This window comes from Sturnus vulgaris, chromosome 10 (genome assembly GCF_052056855.1).
Source record: "Sturnus vulgaris isolate bStuVul1 chromosome 10, bStuVul1.hap1, whole genome shotgun sequence".
NCBI classification, from domain to species: domain Eukaryota; kingdom Metazoa; phylum Chordata; class Aves; order Passeriformes; family Sturnidae; genus Sturnus; species Sturnus vulgaris.
Window position 1 is genome coordinate 5,964,153 of NC_142252.1, and position 21,906 is coordinate 5,986,058.

At 44.7% G+C, this 21,906-nt stretch overlaps 1 protein-coding gene across 3 annotated transcripts in view; it reads left to right on the forward strand.

Moving 5' to 3' along the window:
- Nucleotides 1-21,906, forward strand: part of LOC106849697 (serine/threonine-protein phosphatase 2A regulatory subunit B'' subunit alpha) — a 51,174-nt gene that overhangs the window by 2,479 nt on the left and 26,789 nt on the right. Inside the window, exons 1-3 of one of the 3 annotated variants that reach the window (XM_014870471.2) lie at nt 961-1,028; nt 2,525-2,626; nt 12,809-15,230. In XM_014870471.2, the coding sequence (XP_014725957.1) occupies nt 13,266-15,230 (1,965 nt within the window). In that variant the 5' untranslated portion in view covers nt 961-1,028; nt 2,525-2,626; nt 12,809-13,265. Of the gene's footprint in view, nt 1-942; nt 1,029-2,524; nt 2,627-12,808; nt 15,231-21,906 lie in introns of those variants that run through there. The other 2 variants (XM_014870475.2, XM_014870476.2) reach the window with 2 other exon arrangements.

A 21,906-nucleotide genomic window follows, 5' to 3' on the forward strand; every position in this document is an offset into this window, starting at 1 on the left:
GAGACCTGGACAGACTCGATCAAAGGACTGAGGAAAGCGTGAGGTTCAGTAAGGTCAAGTGCCACATCCTGCACTTGGGTCACAGCAACCTCCTGCAGCTCCAGCCTGGGGCAGTGGTGGCTTGAGAGCTGCTCAGCTGGAAGGGACTCTCAGGTGCTGGTCAACAGCAGCTGGATATGAGCCAGCAGTGTGGACAAGAAGGCCACTGGCATCCTGACCTGTACCAAGAGCATTGTAGCCAGTAGGACCAGGGAAGTCATTCCTCCCCTGTACTCAGCGTTGGTGAGGCTGCACTGCATTCAGTTCCGGGCCCTTCACCTCTAAAAGGACATTGAGGGGCTGTGACATATCCAGAGAAGGGCAACAAGGCTCGAGAAGGGGCTATAAAATATGCGCCATGACAAACAGCTGAGGGAGCTGGGTTTGTTTAGCTTTGAGAAGGCTCAGGGGAGACCTCATCGCTCTGCACAACTCCCTGACAAGAGGCTGTAGTGAGGTGGGGCCGCTCTCTGCCGTGAGACGACAGGAGGAAATGGCCCTAAGGCAAGACAGGAGAGATTGAGATTGGCTGTTGGAAAAATATTTTCACTGTTTGAGCGGCCAGGCATTGGAATAAGTGATGGAGTTTTGGTCCGTGGAGGTGTACAAGAGGCGTCTGGATCTGGCGCTGGCTGATGTGGTTTAGGGGTTACAGTGGCAGTACTGGCTGCACGGTCGGACTGCATGATTCTGGAGGTCTCTTCCAACCTTGGCGGTTCTGTGATTCTATAAGGGCGTCTGAGGGAAAAACAAAACCCGCCGTCTGCGCTGGTTGGAGAGCCGCAGGCGGGGCTGAGGCGCGGACCGGCCGTGAGGCGGCCCGGGGGCTCAGTGAGGCGGGGCCCGCCTCCGCCGCCCGCCCCCCCAGCCGGCCCGCGGCGCTGGGCGGGCCCGGCCGTGCGGAAGGGGCGGCCAGGGCGGGCGGCGGAGCGCGCCCGGCGGCGGGAGCGGCGCTGGGCATGGGACGGGACGGGGCGCTGCCCCGGCGGGTACGTGCAGGCGGGCGGTGCGGCCCGGGGCCGGGGCTCGCCCTGTCTGGGCAGTGGGTCGGTCCCGCGGGGCCCGGGGCGGTGTCTGTGGATGAGGAGCCGGCGCGGGGGTCCCGGTGCGGGCGCTGGCGCGGTCCTGGAGGGTCTGGCGGGGTGTGCCGAGGGCGGTGGGGGACGGCGGTGCCGAGCCGGAGGCGATGCTCGCCCCACACGCGTTGAAGCACGGGCGCTCCGTGGTGGCCGGGGCCGGGGCTGTGAGCTGTCCCCGGAGAGTCGTCCCCAGGGGCTCAGGCGTAGCAGGTTCTGAGCACTGCGTGTTCCCAGCCCGGGCTGGCCCGGAGGTGTTGGCTGTTGAGAGCTGGAGGTTAACTCCGGTGAGAGGGGTCCTCAGGCTGTTCTTTTTCTGTGACCGCTTGCCCCAGTACCCTGGGCAGCTAGCTGAACCTTCCATTATCTTCACTGCAGCTGTGAATGAATACGTGGTCGTGAAAGCGGGATTTAATTTTTTTCCCCCGATGTATTTCCTCATGAGCAAGAAAGGGAACAGCTTTGGCTACCAGACTCCTTGATTCGCGGGCAGATGAAGTCGAGAATTCAGTTGTGCATAAACTTGTGAAACTGAGTTTGAATAACGAGTGGAATGATTTATGAAGGAGGTGTTCCTGCCGGAGTAATTCTCTCTGCAGGTCATCAGACTGCGTTGGTCTTAAGTAATGTAAATATTTTTAAGCCTGGGACTAATTATATTACCTCTGTTTTTCCTGCTGAAGAAGGAAGCCTTGGGAGGTGTGCTGCTCTATGCTCACATCTTTGCAGAAATGCAGGCTAGGGAAGGATTCCAGAGGCAGATAGTCCCCCAAGCTGTTTGCTGTTGAAGTGCTGCCTGCAAGGCAGGGCACGTTTTTCTCGGTGGTGGTCTCATGGCTTTAGCTCAAATGATGTGATACCTACTTCAGGAAATAACTCTTTCAAAAAATTACTTAACCATTTCTTTAAGTCACCTTCTCTCTTGATTATTTCTTGTCAATCTCTCAAGCTTGGCAGGTCTGCTCTCTCAGGTTGTGTAGGGGGAGATTATTTTAGTGAGAACTTTGACGAGATTGTCAGTACTGTTAGACTTTGTTATGTAAAATCATGTGTTTAATGTCTGCTGGAATCTGAGAAACTGAAGCATGAGACAGTAGTGGGTTGTTTGGGTTTTTTCTCAGTATTTATATATCTGGAAAGGGTAACACAGTGTATCAGTTGCAACTGATTTATAATTGCCTGAAAATGAAAGAGAAAAGTCAAAGTTCCCTGGTGGCACATGGCCAGTTTCCATAACCTCGATGTTTGCAACCACTGTCGTATCATATTATTTTGTTCTTGTAATTTGCACAGAGGTGCAATATTAAAGGTAGCTGTGGGCAAAGTTCCTCAAATTACAGGTGACTAATGTGTGACTGCCAAACACTGCAGAGATTTTTCTGGTAAAGCATCTATTTCATTTCCTTCAGCTGCAACCTGTGGAGCAGGTGATGAATAACGTGGCTCTGGCAGTTCAGAAAGCTCTGTGGTGGAGCCCTGCGGTCGGACACTCATTGCTGGTAGCCCTGGAGGTATAAATATGATGCTGCATGGTGGAATTTGTTTTCCCTTTTTTTTTTTTATGGGTGGGGTGAGTGTTGGCTGGTGGTTTTTTGTTTTTAGTAAGGACCGTTCTCCATAGAGAACTTCTGTGCCTTTGAATTCAGAAAACCTGACTTGAAGTGACTCTGAACGTGGCATGTCCTGGTGCAGGACAGAGGTTGTTTTGCCTTCGTTGTGTAAATGTTTTCCAATACTGATTTGACTTGAATCACTGCATGTTCTTCTTCCCTGTAAGACCAGGCTTTCTCCTGTTACATTGAACTTTTCTGAAGGTTCACTTAAAGCTCAGATCCTGTGTTCCAATTCTGTCAGAAACGGGACAGCAAGTAGAACTGTGGGAGGAGGGGAATTTTCTCATCCATAATTGATGTAGTTGAGTGCTGTCATAAAGAACTGTTTTCATGTGTGTTATGGGACAAGATTGTTCCAGCAGAATTCACTCCTGTATTTCCTCTGCTGCTTATGTCCCTGAGTCTGGTTTGTGGAATTTCTGAGCTAGGACTGCCAGGGCAGTTGTGACTAAGCAGGTGCTTTGCCTTGACTATGTGAAACACTCCCCGATGTCACATACTTTGGAAAATCAGGGCTTGAGCACCAGAAATGGATGTATTCTCTTTGCAGGGTAAAATGAAGATAATACTGGAAAATATTATCAATGTTAGTAATTAACAATGTTAACAATTAATCAGTGTTTGATTAGCATGCAAATACTATGCTGATGGAGAAATGAATAATTCTGACTGCAGAATAGTGTATGGGTAGGATGCAGGAGGCAATACCCGAGGTCATACATGTAAAACACAAGCTAATTAAAAATTACTTCATTTTAATGAATTTACATTTTCACAAATGTGAGCATGGTTATCCACTTAGAGTGAGGGAATCTTTGCATTTATCTTGTTTTGTGTGGTTTTTTTTCCTATGTGTATTGCTTTTCTTTTTAATCTGCTTCTATTTAAATACACAGGGAAAAGAGAGAATGGAAGTTCTCTTTACTTTGTTGTTTTGTGAATCTCCCTGGGTTAATAAAGACACAGGAGAAATTATTTCCTCAGTCTTATCGGGATGTCAGGCTAAAACACCTTTCGTTTTCCTTGGTAGAGGATGGGGGACAGAAAAGCTATGCTACCTTAAATTGTGTGTTGCTTTGAGCACGCTGTTCTGTGCCTCTGGGGTGGCTTTTCGAAGGCACAGGCACAGAAATCTGTAGCAGTGTCAGACTTATTGAATGCCAGGACATGCTGCACCTTTTGGTGTAATTTGTTGCAATTCGACAGCTGCTGCTGTTCCCAGTGCAAGATGGAGGCTGGCAGGAATGGGCTTGTGGAAGGTATGGCTGGTGGGAATGACAGCTCCTGGCTCCTGGGATTGTGCCTCAGAGGAGAGGGTGGGAATGCAGCACAGAGTTGGAGCTTTTCTGTGTCACTCTGCTTGCTGCTGACCCATGGAATAGCTGTACTACTCCAGCTGGGGCCACGTATGGGCTGGGAGCTGAGGCTGCCCTGGAGAAATGGGCTGTTACCTTAGACAAAGAGAATTTTATCCCAAAATTTTGAATGCCTGAGGGTTTAAATGACTCCAGTGTGCTACATGTAAGACTTGAAGAAGTTAGATATGTCAGCAGTGAGAAATGCATGAGCTCTGAATAGATGGGCAATAAATGGAAACAATTTTTTTTGTTTTAGCTGTTATTAAATTAAAAGTGTATTTATTCTTCAGACCACTAGCAGGTGGCTTCTCTGCTACAGGAGAAGTTTAACTTCCAAGTAAGTTTCTGAAAATGGTTTCAGGGAATCTGTAAATTGTAACCTCAGCGTCAGCAGAAGTTAATGACTGAGGGAGTGCTGTCTTGGACACAAATCTTCCTTTGTTATTTTAACACTTAAATAACTAATTTGTGTAAAGTGAATGGATACTGTTAATACTGAATTAACATTCCAGAGACAATAAATTCATCTTGCTAATATGAAATTATCTCTTTCCATATACGGTTATAAACAGCCAGGAGACACATTACTTAATCAAGCAGGCTTTCTGACCTCTGCCCTGAGCCTTGCTAATTATGTGCTTTTGAAGCTTGTTCACCTCCAGTGTTTTACTGGTTGGTCACCTTATTTTCTATCAGTGTATCAGAGCTCAGGCATTAATTTTTCTTTTATTTGTGCCTTGCTAAACTTCAGCATGTTTGTGAATGTATTTGGGTCCTGCTAAGAGAGAAGGATTGGTGGTTCTACACAGACATGGGGCTGGAACTGTAATTAGTTGGCAAAGTATTTGTGTAACGGGTTGGCGTTACGTGGAAAAATCGTGTGAGCTTTTACTCTCTTGCTGTCTCATCTGTCTAACTGGAAATCAGTCTCATGGGGCACAAATTCCTGTCTGGTCAGTTTTAGTTCCAAGACTGTGCAAATGGAAAATTGAAGAAAGGTATTTTAGAAAAGCTGAAAAGGGTGACATCTTTCCTGGTACTGTTAACTCTTCTCCCTCTCAGCTGACACCCCTAGTGACAAGCTTTGTATGGCCTGTGCACTGGTGCTCCCGAACAGTTTCTGGTCTCCTTGTGTTCAGGGACTCTGCTGGTGTTTGTGAAGGGGATAGAGGCACTGGAGTATTAGGTAACCCTGTCACTTAACCTGGGGGAGTTACACTGAATAATACTGCATTCACTGACTGCAAGTCAGTATTTTAAAACAACAGATTATGGTCTACTGCCAGGTTTATTTTTAAAAATCAGTGCAAACTATTATTATTGATACTAGCCCAGGTCTTTTTGAGTGGTGGGCTTTCCTTAAGTTGCTACTGTAAATGTGGAGAGGCTGTATTTAAGTTAGTGTTGGGGGCTAATTTTTCTTTAGGGTAAATCTACCAAAACAGATTCCTCAGTGTAAAAACTGACTTCTCCGAATGCAGAGTGACTGCAGAGCAGTGTTAATGGTCCTGCCACGGACAGTGAGGCTCAAGGTCATGCCTGCTTGGAAGCCTGCCTTGATAAGTGTTCCCATTGCAGTGACCTCCATGGGTCACTGCAGGAATGCTGAAGTCCAGCTACAGCTGGTAAAGTTCGATAGTCTGGAGCTCTTGGACAAGAAGGCAAGAGAGACAAACAACCAAATATTCTGCTGTGTCTGGGTTTTCAGAGAGAGATTAACAAAGGACTTTGTTAATGCTCCTTAAAGGAAATGAACTGCCATAGAGCAGCAGCGTAGCTTTCTCAGTAATTAATACCTGGTTAAAGCGTAGGAAGGACTGTCAGCTTTTCTAGGGAGGAGTGATCACTCTTCACTCCCGGGGGGATCCGTGTTAAGGCTTGTTGAACCCAGTTGTAAGTGGCCTGGAAGAGAGGCTGAGTAATGAAGTGACAGTATATGCTGAAAATCACAGAATTAGCATAGCACAAATAAAAGCTGGCTGCAGTTGCAGAAAGTTCTCACAGTACTTGGTTGTAGGTACTGGATACCAGCAGATATAAACTAATGTGCACAAGAGATAAACAACTCCCAGTGCCTGTGCAGTGATGAGCTCATGAGAATCTGTGCCATTCAAGAAAGAGATCTTTTAAGTAATGCAGATAAGGCTCTGTGAAACTCACTCAGCAGCAGTTAAAAACAACAAAAAAAGGCAAATAGAAAATGATATCTCTAGGAAAAGAAGAGGGAGCAAATCAGCATGCCATCCTGTAAATCCATGGTGGTTTTGTGTAATAAATAACATACCCTCCCAAAGTTAGGGGAAGACATTCTCCCCTCTCCAAAGACTTATAGTTAATATTACAGAAAAGCACGTGACTGAAGAGCTTTTGTAAAAGGACTAACCAAATAAATTGGAATTTAGCCTGGAAAATATTTGTTTGGAAGTAGGAAGGATAAGAGGAAGGATTATGATGGAAATCTGCAGCCATGGGAATATCCCTGTTTATTTTGCCACCCCAGCATAGCAAGACTTAAAGGGTGTCAAATGGCACCCATGTAGAAGGTGGTGACTTTTGACAGAGGAGGTATAAAAACGTGGCCCCTTGACTCCCCAGAACCTTTCTGGGTCCGTGGCATCCTTTGATGAGACATTTCCCAGGTTTGCTGCATGCATGTGCTTGTTTTACCCTGCTTCTTGTGACACTGGCCACCTAGTTCTTATGCTGAGGGGTAGGTGAGCAGTCAGACCCTATCTGCCCATTCCATGCCATTCATGACTTTGGAGATTATAATATTCCTCTGAAGTCACCTCTCTTCCAACCTGAAGCACCTGGTCCTACTCCATCACTCCTCACTGTTCAAGACTTTTGGATCATTATTGCTGCCCATCTCTGAACCCTTTTTCTGAGGCTACATGAAAATATTGGTCTCTAAAAGTGAGCACCTTCCTCTTGAATAGAGTGTTCTCTCAGTAGATCTCTGAGCATTTTACAAAAGACAATAGTATCTTTATTTCCTCTTGGAAGACAAGCAGGAAGAAGGGCAGAGTGAGTTAACCCAGGTGGTTATGAGAGCAGACACTTGAGAATGCATTATCTGAAAGCAGAGAGGCTGGAAAGGGGAAAACACTATATAGGGATAATACTGATTTTTGAAAGGCAGCTCAAAAATTAATTTCTTCCTGTAGTTCTCATCTTTCCTGAATACTCTGCCCACTTTGGGTTCCTGTGTCTTAAAGTGTGTAATTGAACCAGAAAAGCTTATGAGAGGGGCAGTGGGAATGCTTAGAGCTGCAAAGTGGCTTGTGCACTAGGAGAACTGAGTAAGCTAAGAGAAGGGAAAGAGCAGGCAGAGGGATGACATGGAGTTGTGTAAATTTGAGAATGCTGTGGACAGTTTGTGCAGTGTCTCAGGACACAATCTTGGCATACTGAAGCTGGTGAGTGACAGGATTGAAAGGGGTGGTGGATGGTAGAATGTCTTACCAAAAGATGCTCAGGATGCAAAGAAATTCTGTTCAATCCAGGGGTGCTCAAGCACTTAGGAGAGAAATCCTCCAAAGGTTAGTAAGTACATACAAACCACATCCAGCTTCACAGTTCCCATGAACTGGGAACAGTTGGAGGCCAAGAGAATACTCCTAGGAAATACCATGTCTAATACTGCTCCTTGAGCATTGGCATTTAACCACTGTTGGAGACGGAAATGGTTTTTCCTCTGTTCTTACGTAATCCTGAAGGATGGGATTCATCTAATGTAACTCATCATCTCAAAACTAGATTGTTAAACTCGGTGGGGTGATCTTTCTTTTTGAGGTGCCTCCCTATCTGCATTGTATATAGACAGCACTGAGCACTTCATGGCTGTATAGGTGAGATGAACCCCACCTCTGCCATTTTTTAAGAACAGTAGCAAGTTACAGGCAGAACTCAAAGATTTATAGCAATGACTCTGAAGACATCTCTCAGTCTCTCTGGCATTCCTGGAAAGTGCTAAGTGGTGATTTGATTATACTGTGTTAGTACTTGTAGGTGAGGAAATTTGTCTTCCTGAAAGCTCTTTTAATTTAGCATAAGAAAGTGGGATAGCTGTTTGTGGAACCTGATGTTGAACATACTTCAATGGGAAATGATGGCCCTTTTTCTAGAATGTGTGTAATTAAATATTGAAGCACTTGAGAATATGAGGAAGTGTCCTCTGGTTCAAATAGAAGTGCTTACTTTGAGTAGGTCAGATCCTCTAACCAGGGCAAGTTGGGATTTGTAGCCATAACAGTTTGTTGCAGTTTCTAAAACATGAAATAGCTTGGAGCTAAAACCTTTTAGAAATAAAGATTCTAATGGTTGTGGTTGCTGTGCCAGTGTCAGTGGTACAAGCCCCTGTAATCCCCAAACTGTACAGGTGCAATTGTGAATGATTTCTTCTACTGTCCCTGAAATGTGTGCATGTGCATCAAAATTCTGCTGGTCCTGAGGACTGAAAAGCTGCACTTCCCACCTAAGTTCTATGTACAAAATAGTTCTGTTGCTATTAAGCACATCAAAATGTTTTAAGCTGTAAATATATAAGAAATACAGGACAAAGGAACAACTCAGATTTTCTTCTTCCAAACTTCTTCAGCGTAGGAAAAAAGTTACTCTTCTTTAGCCTCTAGTTCCTTTTTGAGGAGTAATAAGTTGTGCAAGTGATGGTGAGTTGTTAATCAGTTCCCTTGTGATGAGATCCAAAATAATTTAACAAGTGTCTGGTTGTTAATTCAGCAGAACTGGATTTGTTGCAAACATTTCTTTGAAAGAAAACATTCCTTTGTTGTTTGTCTGCTTTTTTCTTCTATAATCTATAGCTTGCTTCCAAATCTGCTTTGCTCAGTAAATTCTAGACAAAACTCAGTCATTTCTAAATAAGAAGATACAGTTAAATGCTGTTTTTTGGTACCACAAGCCCTTCTAAGGGGGTAAAATCTGACACCTGATTACACAGGCATGGTGATACACCTGAAGTTATACTGGTGACTGTCCAAATGACAGACCTGTTGTTTTGTCTTTGTTTTCTTTTGCAAGAATACAAAACTGGAGGGTTGGTCCTACCACACCTTCCACAGTGATGCTCAGGCCATGTCCTGCTGCAGGGAGGGTGGCTTTACTCAATACTGTGTTATGGTGGTACCTAGCTCCTGTTGCAGATAAGGGTTCAAGAAGACTTTAGGTAAGTTAGAGACTTTCAGAGGTATTGGAGCCCTGTCCTGTAGCTTCCTAGACTTCAGTTTGCAAGTGCTGGCTGACAGTCCCAATCTGAACAGATTGTCATTGTTCAATTATGTAGCTTCTGCATAATCTTTGCATGAATAGAATTTCTTGCGTGTCATGTGGAATAACCTTTTATATAATTAGTATCTGCAATAATTTTTTCCTTTGGAAAGTAATTCATGTCATCTTGCAGAGATAGGACAGACATAAAGCATTATTCTGCAGTCATACAAGAAGCACTATTCATTCACAATTTGTGTTGTGAAGCCAGTCCTGTATCCCCAGGGCTGGGTTGGTTTCATGGCAGCAGGCCTAATTACAGAATTTTTCTGCAGTATTTCTGAACTGGGGGCTGCTCTAGAGTCAAACTGGAATGAAGTTGCAGCCTGGAAAAAGCCAAGTAGGAAAGTTTCTTAATCCATTTTGTCTTTTCATTCTACTTATAAATAGTAGGTTTTAGTCACCCATCAAGATTCAAAACTGAAGCTCAGCTTGAGGCTGTGTTCCCAGATGTGAAAACAGGGATACTCCACTCTTAGGCTTTGTCCTGACGAGGTTTGCATGCTGCATCATGTTCAACGGATCACACTCAAATAAAGCTGCAAGCTGAGCATGACTTACCTTGGGCAAGGCAGTGGCAAAGGAGAGAAATTTCTACTCTGTCTCTGTAAGGATTTATGCTGCTCCAGCCCTTGAATAACCTGAGCATGTTTCTGCAGACAGTGATAATAAAGCAATTAGTAAATAATTACTGAGAAGACATTAGTTAGTGTGGTAGGAAAGAGGATATTGGGGTTTTGTATTGATTGTTTGATTACTTCCTCCTCTGATGCAGCAGTAAAAGGTGCTGACAGCAGAGGCAGGAGGCAGCAATCCTGTGTTGGCCTGGGCAAATTTGTTTGCATTGTGTTGGCTTGTGATAGTACCAGAGGAGTACAGGCAAACTGGAAAGGGATTAGACAATGCAGCAATAATGATTGCATAAACACCTAAAATTGTTATTGGGCATGGCTGGCAATACAAGGTTAAAAAAGAAAAAAAAAGTAGGTTGGGAGTCTAGGAGACCTTTTCCTTAAAGCAATAATCTTATAGCTGCAGGAATTTCATTGCTTGAAGGTGGCTTAAAGAATTAGAGAAACTGGCTTAGTCAGTGATGTGGTGGGAGGAAACTATCCTTGGTGGAGTGACAGAGGAGGAGACAGTGAGTAATATGTTATTACTCTAATTAAGAAATAACTTAATCAAGATGTAATTATTGCCCAAATTAGGTGTAAACCCTAACTGTTCTTTGCTGCTAAAAGGAAGACCAGGCTTTCCTTGCTGTGTGTGACACAGAGGGAGGAAGGAGCCCTCAGGAAGTCCTAAGCTTTTTGAGAAGCAATATTCTTTATCAAACTTGCTGTCCTGAAGGCCTCTCCTTTCTCTAGATACTATATAGTGGTCATTTCAGGAAATGCCAGAAGGCTTGTCTGAAGTTGATGGAGTCTCAGAAAAGGAAAAGCAGCAGACCTCTTACCCTGATGTGTTGAAGAGAGTCCATGGATCAGTGGACTTTTTGGAGGCCTAGCATGATTTTCCTGACAGAGCCCATGAGGCATTGGGGAGCCAACAGCACTTTTTAAACTGTGGCTCTGATTCAGCAGAGGGTTTGGCACACGTGATAGTGAAGCCTGAGAGCAGTGAGTGGAGGGTGTGAAGTGTGTTCCCTGGGTTTGTGAGTGATGGTGTGAGCACCTCACGATGTGAAAAGGCTTCTGTGCACGCCCTTTCTACTGGCACCTTGACTCACTGCAGTGGCTGGGGCACACCTGGTACCTGTGCTTGTCCCTGGGCAAGGAGCTCACCTCATTCCTCTGCCCATCCCTGGGGAAGGGGCACAGCTGGTACCACTGCTGTTCCCTCGGGAAGGGGCACACCTTGTACCATGGCTCATCCTGGGGAAGGGGCACAGCTGGTACCACTGCTGTTCCCTCGGGAAGGGGCACACCTCATACCTCTGCTCGTCCCTCGGGAGGGCCCTCCCATGCCGGAGGGGCTTTAGGGCAGTGCCAGTGGGTGTGGAGGGGAGCAGGCCAGGACAGGAGGAGCTGCTTGGCCCGCAGCTGGGATGGGCAGGTGGCAGCCTGTTCCAGAGCCCAGCATGGCAGTTAGCTCTTTGTCCTGAATGCAATCTTTTCGATGCCTTATATAATCCAAAGAGCAAAGTGGGAAGGGTTCTCTACCTGTGCCACTCCACATAACTGCCATGAGCAGACATGGCACATCACAAATTCTGTTTAACGCTCTTGAATCGGTGCTTCTCAATTTTAAATTAAGGCTTTAAAATATCTAAAATGTGAACGTTGAGACTTGTGCTCTCCCCAGTCAGTAATTACAACAGCACTGAACTATTAGGGCACTTGCCTTGTGTGTGCTGTGTTTGTCCAGGCTTTGAGCTAAGTTGGTGTGATGGAACTGTGGGGAGGGCAGTGCTTCCATCAGGTGCAGGCCTGGCCTTTTGCAGTGCTGGATATTTGCCTTTGAAGAAACCAAAATAAACCCGTGCTTTGGAGTGACTTAGCTGTGGGATATAATAATGCTTTATTAAATAGATTTCTGTTTGTACAGGAATAGAGGGTGCTCAGAATTTCACTGGGATGTTTTTGTTTGATTGTTCATATATTAAAGAAAGATGAGGCAATGTCTAAAATTCAAGACCCTTAAACCTGAGATTTGCTTTTCTTCATAACAAAGTTAAACAGCTTTTGAGGTTTTTCTGGTGCAGTTCTGACCATGATGATAGGAAATGCATCTGGAAATGACTATGCTAAGTGTAAAACACTCAATTCCTAGTTTTCATAGGCTTAACCTTTCTACAAATGTTACTATTCTCAATGTCTACAGCAGTGAACTTACTGTATTAAATATGCTGCTGTTTATGGGTTGTAAGAAAAATAGTTATTCCTCCATAAAATATATTGCTGTGGTCCCAGAGACCTTGGTGAAAGGCTAATGGAAGCCAATGTAGCCTTTACTGAAGACCATGCATTCTTAGAGGCATTCAGCTACTTTGCTGCAGGCTTTTTGCAGCTTTTAATAATCCAGAAAGCTTGGAAATCCTGAAAGTGCTTTTCTCTGCTGCCCTTTGCCTTATCTTTAGAGCCTTGGAAAACAAAAGGCAGAAATTCACAACAGGATCAAAATGTTTTGCTCTATTTGAATTAAAGGTAATGTTTTGCTCAGTCTGGGGAGGAAAAAAAGCAAGTCTGAAAAAAATTAATGAGTGGCTAAAATAGAGCTGTTAAAATGCAGCACACAGACAGCCTGTGTATAAATATAGGCCAGCTCCTCAGCACTGCTCTTATATGGTAGATCTGAGTGAAAGAAGACTATCAGCCTACTCTGTTCTGTGCAGGCCTGTGTGCTGCTTGTTCTGTCTGTGCCAGATGTTTGGTAGTAGACAAGACTGCATAATACATGGCATTCATAATGACTGTCACCTTTATTTCTATTGCAGGGACCTGTGTCACCAGTGTGAGAGAGGAATCTCCCAAGCACACTGGATTTTTTTGTCTGTACATGCTACTGGATTATCTGCCTTTTACTGACCCATCCGAAAAGAGAGAAAAAAGGGTGAAACAGAAATTGTTGACTTGTCACTCCTGCCTCAGAACTGACTGGATTGTATGGCCTCTGCTGGAGAAGCTACCTGGACCACTGGAAATGGAGCAGCTCATGCTGCACCTCTGCTGAGCAAGGCATTCTGCATGGAATATGAGCATCGAGGTGCCTTAAGTTAAACCATATGCAAGTTGCACTGGTGGTTGTAACTGTACTGCTGAAAGCACTCCAGACTTCTCTAGGGCTTTCCAAGGCAGTAGCTCATCACACAGTTTGGATGTTTCCAATTGACATTGTATGTTTTCATCCAATCTGGTGTGGCTGTGGAAAATGAGCTTTTCCTTGTGAAGTTCATGGTGAGTTTTGCAGCCTCACTTCCCAGCGTGGTCTGTGCTATGGCAGCGACCTACAGGCTGATGGTGACTTCAGTGAACTGCTACAGCAGTGTGGTGGTGGAGCAGCACTCTCAGCACACTGTGCACTACTGCACAGGCTCCTGCCAGCTCCTCAAACAGGGACTCACCTGCATAGTTGCACACCACAGTGTCTGTGCAGAGCTCAGTGTCCAAGATGCCAACTTGGACCATAAAATTCCTGTTCCTGAAAATGGTCTTGCCTTGGCTGGAAATGAGGACTATCACCAAATCCTGCCAAATAATCCAAGGATCAAGAAGGGGTCTTCAGTGCAAGCCTCCAGCAGTTTAAAAGACATTACTGGTGAGGCAATAAACCTTGCCAGTGGTAAAATAAAGGAATTCTCCTTTGAAAAGCTCAAAAACTCTTCCAGTCATGTGGCTTACAGAAAGGGAAGGAAAGTTCGGTCAGAGTCTTTCAGCAGACGATCCTTTGATTTTGACTTGATTTATGGGCACTTCAACAATGATGAGAACTGCCCTCCATGTGGCTTTTTGCAGAGTCCTTCACCTGTGGAGAAATGGCAGGAGAGCAATGATGCTCCCGAAGTCACCGTGAATCCTGTGGTTCCCTTCTGCCCTCATTCCTTGCCCGAAGAAAACTTCATTACCCAGATTTTAGAAAAACACAAGTTAGATGGTTCTTCTGGTGGGGACATTAAGGTGTGCCTGGACATCTTGCTCAAGTGCTCAGAGGATCTGAAAAAGTGCACAGACATAATCAAACACTGCATCAAGAAGAAGTCTGCAGATGTCGTTGGTGGAGGGAACAGCAATGACCCCCTGGCTAATTCAGAGATGATTTACATGAATCTGATGACAAGATTTTCTTCCTACCTGAAAAAGCTGCCCTTTGAGCTGAAGACAGCAGGGCAGAGGGAAGCAAGTGACTGGACAGAGCTGATGAACTGTTTCCATGGCTTGCAGCAAATTCCCTTTCCCCTGGAGCAGCCACCCAGATACGAAGATATCATTCAGCTGCCATCCTCAAGTACAGCTCCTCTCGTTCCACCCGATCAGGGTGAGGTGACAAGCACCTCCCAGTCCCTCCAGACAGGTACTGTGAGCTCCAACTCCCTGCCCGGTGTCCCTCCAGAGAGCGGCGTGAGAGCTGTGAAAGATGCTCTACCTCAGTCACCAGCCCCGAGCCCCTGCGACTGCACGTCTGCCACCGAGGCGCTGTACATCGAGGAGGAGTCTGATGGGGACAGAGCAGCAGGGACAGAGAAGAAGGCAGAGCACAAGGGGGGCTGGCAGGGGCTGGAGTGCAGCTACCAGCGAGCTGCTGGTTCAGACCTTCCTGCTGATGCTAAAGCAGAGCAGGCCAGGGCAGGAGATGCTCCTGAGAAAACTGCTCCTTTGAAACCAGTGTCGGATCCTGTGTTGTGTGGTGCCCAAGCTGCTGTCCCCAAAGGAGCCCAGACATGCAGTAGGGTGGACAAGGAGGAGATAGACAAACTGCTGCTGGACTTGGAGTGCTTCTCACGGAAAATGGAGAGTACTCTGAGGGAGCCCTCTCAGAAGGAGAGTGAACCTGCCTCGCTGCAGGTGTCTGGCAGGCAGGGTAGGCAGCCTCCACCTCTGGCTCTTGAACCCAAAAGTAAACCTGTTGATCCCCCTTCTTCTTTGTCAAAAATCATGGAAACCAATGGTCATAAAATGGAAGAGGATGACAAAGCCCTTTTACTGCGTATCCTGGGGAGCATTGAGGACTTTGCCCAGGAGCTGGTGGAATTCCAGACAGGCAAGGGAAGTTTGTCCAAGGAGAGGGAAGTGATGCAAATTCTCCAGGAAACTTTAGCAACTCCTTCACAGTCCCTGCTTGCAGGGAAAAAAAGCCATGTTGGGGCTGCCTCCAGAGACTCTGTTCCAGCTTCAATCCAGCAGGCCCCAGAAGTAATTAAGGTAAGAGAACCAAAATTTTGATGGGATAGAGTAAAACAAACATGGGAAAATGTGGGGGGTTGGAGGGAATTGCATCTAAGTGATGCATTGTGCTTTGAATGCTTCAGTGTAGAATAATGCATTCAACCTGGCAGAAATATAGCCTTTATTTAAATACAAACAAAAAAAGGAAACTGAAACCCATGAGAAAATAAAAGAGGTTCTGACATGGAGTTTCACTGTTGAGCTTGATCCTTTACTGCTAGTGCTTCTGTAGACTGTTTGCTTGTGGTTTAAACAGGTCCCTTATAATAAGGTGTAGTAATAATTACTTAATTTATTTCTGGGACTTTATTTCTTTATCTCTTGGACCAAGTATTGGAGTAACTCTCAGCAGTTCAGTGAGAACTGATTCTTCCACCTCTCCCCTTCCCACCTCTGAGCAGCCTTTCTTGTCCTCCTCATCACTGATTCCTAAAGAGACCAATCCTCCATGGGACAAAGGGCAGAATCTCAGAGGATTTAGTTTTGCTTTCCCTGTCCCCAGTGCATGGAATCATGTGGAGTCTGCATTGCTTGTGTCTCAGATATGGAGTAGGTTTTCCCAGGAAAAAGGCTCTCTTGATAAGAGCCAGCTTTAGTGGGAAGCCAGAGCTGTTAGTTGAGCACTCAGTGCCATACTTCCAAGTAGGCAGTAGCTGTAGGGAGGACTTCAATTTCCAAAATCCCCCCTTCCACATGGGCACAGTGCACAGGTTGTAAGTGAACTTTCACAGCTTCTTCCAGTTAGAGCTTAATGTGCATGTTTTCAAAACTGGCCACTTATGCCCAAAATTTGATGCAGTTCTTAAAAAGGGTGTGTGGGTTGTGTGTTACCCTACATGATAGTGCTGAGATCCTTTTAGACCAGGCCCTCCAAGAGTTTCTGTTGTTGCTTTGGTCAACTTTGCTTACAGAAAATGGTTTTCTGATATTTCCAGCAAGGGAAAGAATCTTTTTCCTCAGAGAGAGTAGAATTAAACAGCTCAAAAATCTCTAAAGTAATCCCTTGTAATCTTGCCTTGTACATTATTTTACAAAATTTTCTAACTTGTGAGTTCAAACAAAAATGCGTTTGATGAAGTGTGACACTGGCTTTGTGGCAGATTTTATGTAATGCTTGAAAATGAGATGCATTTATGCTGCCAAGTGGCTTCTGAGTGTGGTGCCTTGGCAGGTTGTGTTGCCCTGATCCCACCTAGCTGTGTGCTGGTTTGCTCCCAGCCTGCCTTCTATGGACATTGCTCCACAGCTACCAGAGCTCTGCTCCTCCGTGCAGTCACACGACCCTTGCCTTGTGCAGATGCCCAGAACCAAAGACCCTGGGGGAGAAGAGCAGTTTTGGGAAGGCAGAGGAAGTAGAGGCAGCTGATGCCCTCAGCAGTGGGCACAGGGCACTGGGCTGCTGGCCCTGCACTTGCCCTGAGGTTTGCTGTTATTTGTGGCACAGATGTGTCCCTTGCTAGGTGTAGCATCTGGGGCATGCATCCATATTCCTGGATGGCTCTGGATGTAATTGAAGCTGCGTGTGGGTTCTCACTTGGTATTGCATGTGTGCCTCAATTATGCAAAGTATTTGTTGTATTTTCTTAAGGCTCATAAATCTGTTATCAAATAGCTGGGCACACATGCAGGAACCCCAGAGCTCTGAGGCTGATGAAAACACAGCACACCTTTCATTTGTGAAGGTTGTGACAGATTTAATGTCCCTCAAATGCTAAGCAATGAAAAAGGAGAGGGAGAACCCTTCAGACTGGGCTGTTCTCTGGCTCAACTGGCCTATCTATGTTAAATCTGTGCTAACTTATATCAGCAACAGACTTCCTCTTTATCATAAAGCAAATTATGCTCCTCCACAGAGAACAATAGGATTACTTACCTCTTCATCTTCAAAATCTAAATATTTAGAAACTAGGAAATGAATACTCAAGAAGTCCATCAGTTTTGCAGAGCACATAATAAGGGCATCACACTTCTTTTGGGCAGGCCAGGAAGCATTGCATACTTTTAGACTGTCCAACATTTCCCATTCTGAGATCCTGTTTTCCGTTTCTTATCTCTAAACCTCCTAACTATTTGTTTTGGGATTTCCTGTTCTCTGTGCCTGTCTCAAGCCTGATTTTTTTAGTGTGTTGGTTTTGAAAAAAATAGTTCAGTGAGAAGAACTGTGCAGTTGCCTTTTAGAGGCCAGCAAGCCCCCTAGTACTCGTCTGTATTTTTGTCTGTAGTGAGGAGGGCTGTAAGGATTCTGGATGAACCAGCAGGTTTGAGGGATTTGGGGGAAACTGGGACCAGTAAGCAATGAAGAAGGTGGAGATGGGGCTGTTGGGATGCTCTGAGCTGACTCACAGAAATGCTGAATGTTGGGGTGTGTTGGAAGGTAAAGACTGCTACCTTTGAGGAAAATGTCATATGCAAAGTCCTTGTAGAAGTCAGTGGTGGATGTTTTTGACCATAACCTCTCTGTGTCCTTGGTGTGCCACCTGTACAGATTGGCTGATTTGACAGAGTAAATTCAGCTAATGCTTGGAGTGATGCTCTAGTGAAAGAACCCTAGAAAAATCTCTAAGCAATGTGGTTTTTGTTTTCAGAACTGTGTGAGTGGTGCAGGGCTCTACTGCATGTTCTGCTCATGTACTGTACTTTAAGAGCTGTTGAATAAAGTTTATGAATAATTTTGGGAGCAGAGGTCAGGGCCAGGCTTTGATACAAAGAGACCCCTTTGGTTTTTGTCCCTCCACTGTTGGGTATCTCCTGAGAAGGATTACTTGTGTTGTAGTGAGCCAGAAAGAGAAGTTCTGCTTCCCATTTTTCTCTCCTCCATGCCTCTACTTCCTCTTGTATGGTTCTGAAACCTTCTTCATACTGACTATGGTGCTTGTATATAAGTTAAGCCTAACTAACATTTTTGTTTACTGCCATCTTAGTAATTGGAATAACTCAGGCAGAGGTCACATGGATGATCCAACCTTTCTGGCCAGGGCTGGTGGATCTGGGAACAGAGGGTTTGTGGGGTTCATAAGACCACCTTTATAACCCTATTATAGCTCAGGTGTGAAGCCTTGAGTGAAGTATCCAGAGGCTGTTCCCTGTTTCCACATTTCCTCTGGGTGGACTGTAGGTAGCATCTGTCTAATCCTGCCTCTCCTGAATGAATGATGGGGTGGGTGTTCCTGGGACTCTCAGAAGGTTCTTAACTCCCTGTGCCCTGAAAGACCATCTCAAGGCCACGTGCTTTGCTTTTTGTATCAAAATGTCTATGTTCTGTCCTTTAATCAAGGGGCCCTAAGAAGGCTCTGAGTAGAATTAACTGTTTCTGAATCATGGAAAGTCAGGGTTGACCTTGCAACTTCGTAATTCTGCCACCTCATACTTTTTTGCAGTTCTTTGTTTGGCAAATGTAATGATATTCTTATCAAGGATCTTGTATGGGGTGATTAATTGTGAAAAGTGGCTGCTATAATGTCACAGTAACTTTAACTTTGTTCTGAAATAACCATATATTCTCAAAATGTGTCTAAAATATAATGTAAAACTCTTTCTGGAAAATCAACTTTCATCTTACATATGTTAAAAATTGTTTTGATCAGATATTGATAATATCTGTCATTTAAGCTATACACACAATCTGCACTTCTTTCAAACATCAATTATTCACTACTTCCCAACACAAATAGTGAATAATTATGGGGTTTTTTTTCTGTTGGTAACAGTTACTGAAATAAAAACAAGTATTAAGTGAATCTAAAGTATCTCAGAATGAAAGGCAACTAACAGAGGCAATCTGGCATCTCTCACCTTTAACCTGGGTCACCTACAGCAAGGAGGGATTTCTGGGTTTGTGCAGTTGGTCTGGCTGTTGAGACCAGACTTTCCTGCTGTGGGTTTTGTCCAATTGACTTTTAAGCTGTTGAAACAAGATTCTCTTACTGTCGATTTCTCATGGTACTGTATATTAATATCTTTATTTATACCCACCTTGTGTGTTTTGAGGATAGGAAGTGGCATGCTAGAAACCTGCTATTCCAAAACATTGGATTACAGACACAGTGAGCCTTGCCTCTGGATTACTTGTGCTTTTTCAGGTTATCAGTGAAAATCTCCCAAACTTCTGAGATCCTTTGTGGATCATTTGAGCATGACAAGTACTTAGCTGTGCTGGTTTTTTAAAGTAGGAGCTAGTGGCTGCAGATTAGTGTGTCTCTTTAATGCATACTCTGTCAAAGGTCTCTGTAGCTGGTCTGGATGCAGCTGGAGGTCAGAGAGGTTCTTTGGGCTTCATTTCCTCTGCAGGCTGTAAGCAGAACATGAAGTAATTCATCACTTGCCACAGATGATTTAGAATAAATCACCTCCTGACATGCTGCTGCATGAGATCTGCAGCACTCCCAGTACAGTGCAGCCTCATGGGCTCTTAAGGTATTGCCTTAATGTTTAAAAAAAAAATTGTTTTGTTCCCAATGTGTTGCATATGGATCTGTGTATCCTTTATTTGGTTGCAATTCCACTTCAAACGTTCCTGCCTGCCTTTTTCTTTTTGGAGGTTATTTTTTCATCCCCATCCTCTTTGTGCCACTCTGTTGGGCTTTGTACTCATTTGGGCTTCGTGTTAACCTGGGGCTTTCTACAGGAACCCTGGAGAAGACATCAGAGGCACATGTCCAATAAAAGCTTCTGTTGTGAGGCTCACTGAGACAGATCTTTGGATTTCAAATGCAATACCTTGATGAGAGCAAGCCCTACTAGCTCGAAATTGGGTGTTTTTCTGTGTTACTGAACTTAAACAGCATCCAGGCAGAGCAGCTCACGTTTTACAGTCAAGTAGGGGAAGCACTCCATAGGACTATTTGTGTGGGAAGAATTGGATTTAGGCCCTTGTTCAGCACCATTCTCGTGATAAAAGAGGGAGAACACACTTCTAACAAGCCTAGACAAAGTTAGAGCAAGAGTTTGAAGTCTGCTTGCTCCAAGTTATGCAGAGAAAAACTAGACTATTGTCCCCTGAGAATTGCTTTGCCTTTGCCTGGTGAGAGTTATGGGGAAAGTGAATAATAAGAATGATGCATTTTGATGTCTTTAGGAAACTGTTTTCTTAAGAGCTACTTGGGAATGACTGAGCTTATTATCCAAGATCATCCTTATGTGCTTGCTTGGCATTAGAGCTACATGATTTGCTTTTTCCAGCAAGAAGGAAAAAATGATGTTTTTTGAAAATTACAGCCTTCAGTCAAGAGTGGGAACTAATGCTGCTCCTCTGCTTCATCACCTCAGCAGCAGGGACCTCAAACCACTGCCATGCCACAGGCAGAGCCCTTGGCTGAGCCTGGTTTAACTCTAGCTGAGCCTGACTGACCCAGGGGTGCCCCTCAGGTCTTAGCACTGGAGCACACAAAGTAGGAACTATTGAGGAAGATGGTATATTTAGCCACTTCTGCAGGGCATCTAATTTTAGAGCTCTTGGTAGTGGTGGTGGGTGCTTCCTTTCTCATGTCACCCCTGGCCTATTACAAGCCAAGGACAGATTGTCTGTCATGTAGCCAGCAGGGAAATAGATTCACTTGTAGATCATGTTTCTCAATTAAAGTATTACAAGAAGGCAGAAGATCCTGGTGGTACTGAAAGACACTTTGAATATTGGTTAAAATAGGGAGCTCTGGCTTCAGGAGTGAGATAAAATTGCTAGATGTTGTCCTTGTGAAGAGAGAGAAGACATAATATGTTGAAGCCATTTGTCATTTTTTGCCTGTAAAAAATCAAAACCAAGAAAGCAACGTGCTGGTCTTGACGTGGTCTCCTACAGAGTGCCCGTGCCCCTTCTGGAAAGGTCAACATCTGCTTAAGAGCTGCCCAGGATGATGATCAAGGAGAGTTCTCTGCGGAGGGACCCAGATCTGGGAGGGGAGCTAGCTTTCCTTGCCAAGGGCTGTGACTTTGTTCTTCCATCTCGATTCAAGAGGCGGCTCAAGGCCTTCCAGCAGGCCCAGGTTTGGTGCTTGGCATTTCTTTATCTTTTTTTTTTTTTTTGTATTTTTTTATTGGATCAGAGAATCAATCTGTGTCCCCTCTAGGCGTGTCTATTTGCAGAAAGTTATTTGCAGCTAGATACCAGCAGGTTTAAAAATAAACATTCCGGCTTAGATTGCAGAGTTAAAATGTCTTTGTAAACAAGGGGAGAAATTAACAGCAAAGGCAGTGATTTAATAATGGGAAGAAGTATTCTAAGACTTAAGTATTTTCTGTGAGATTTTTGTGTGATTGCTCTGGATGTTTGTAGTTGCATGTTGGAAGAGCCACAACGTTCTGCCTTCTGCTGTGAACTGTACAAATCTGTGCAGACCAGCCTACCTGGTTTTGCTTTTTATGATTTTTACCATCCCAAGGTGCTTCTTTGTGCTGTTTCCTACCCTCTCTGGGCTGAGGCTGAAGTAGATAATAGAATCATTTAGTCTGGAAAAGATCCTGAAGATCACAGAGGTGCAGCCAAAGAAATGGAAATTGTATCACAGCTCTATGTTTTTGGTAAATCCCAGCTGCTGTACTTGCTTTCTGGAACAAATGACAAGATTGGATGTGCTAGAACACCAAATGGACATGCAGTCACTCCAGATTTGGAGGGCTCACAATTTGCTGAAATCGGCCCATCTTGAACTTCATCTAT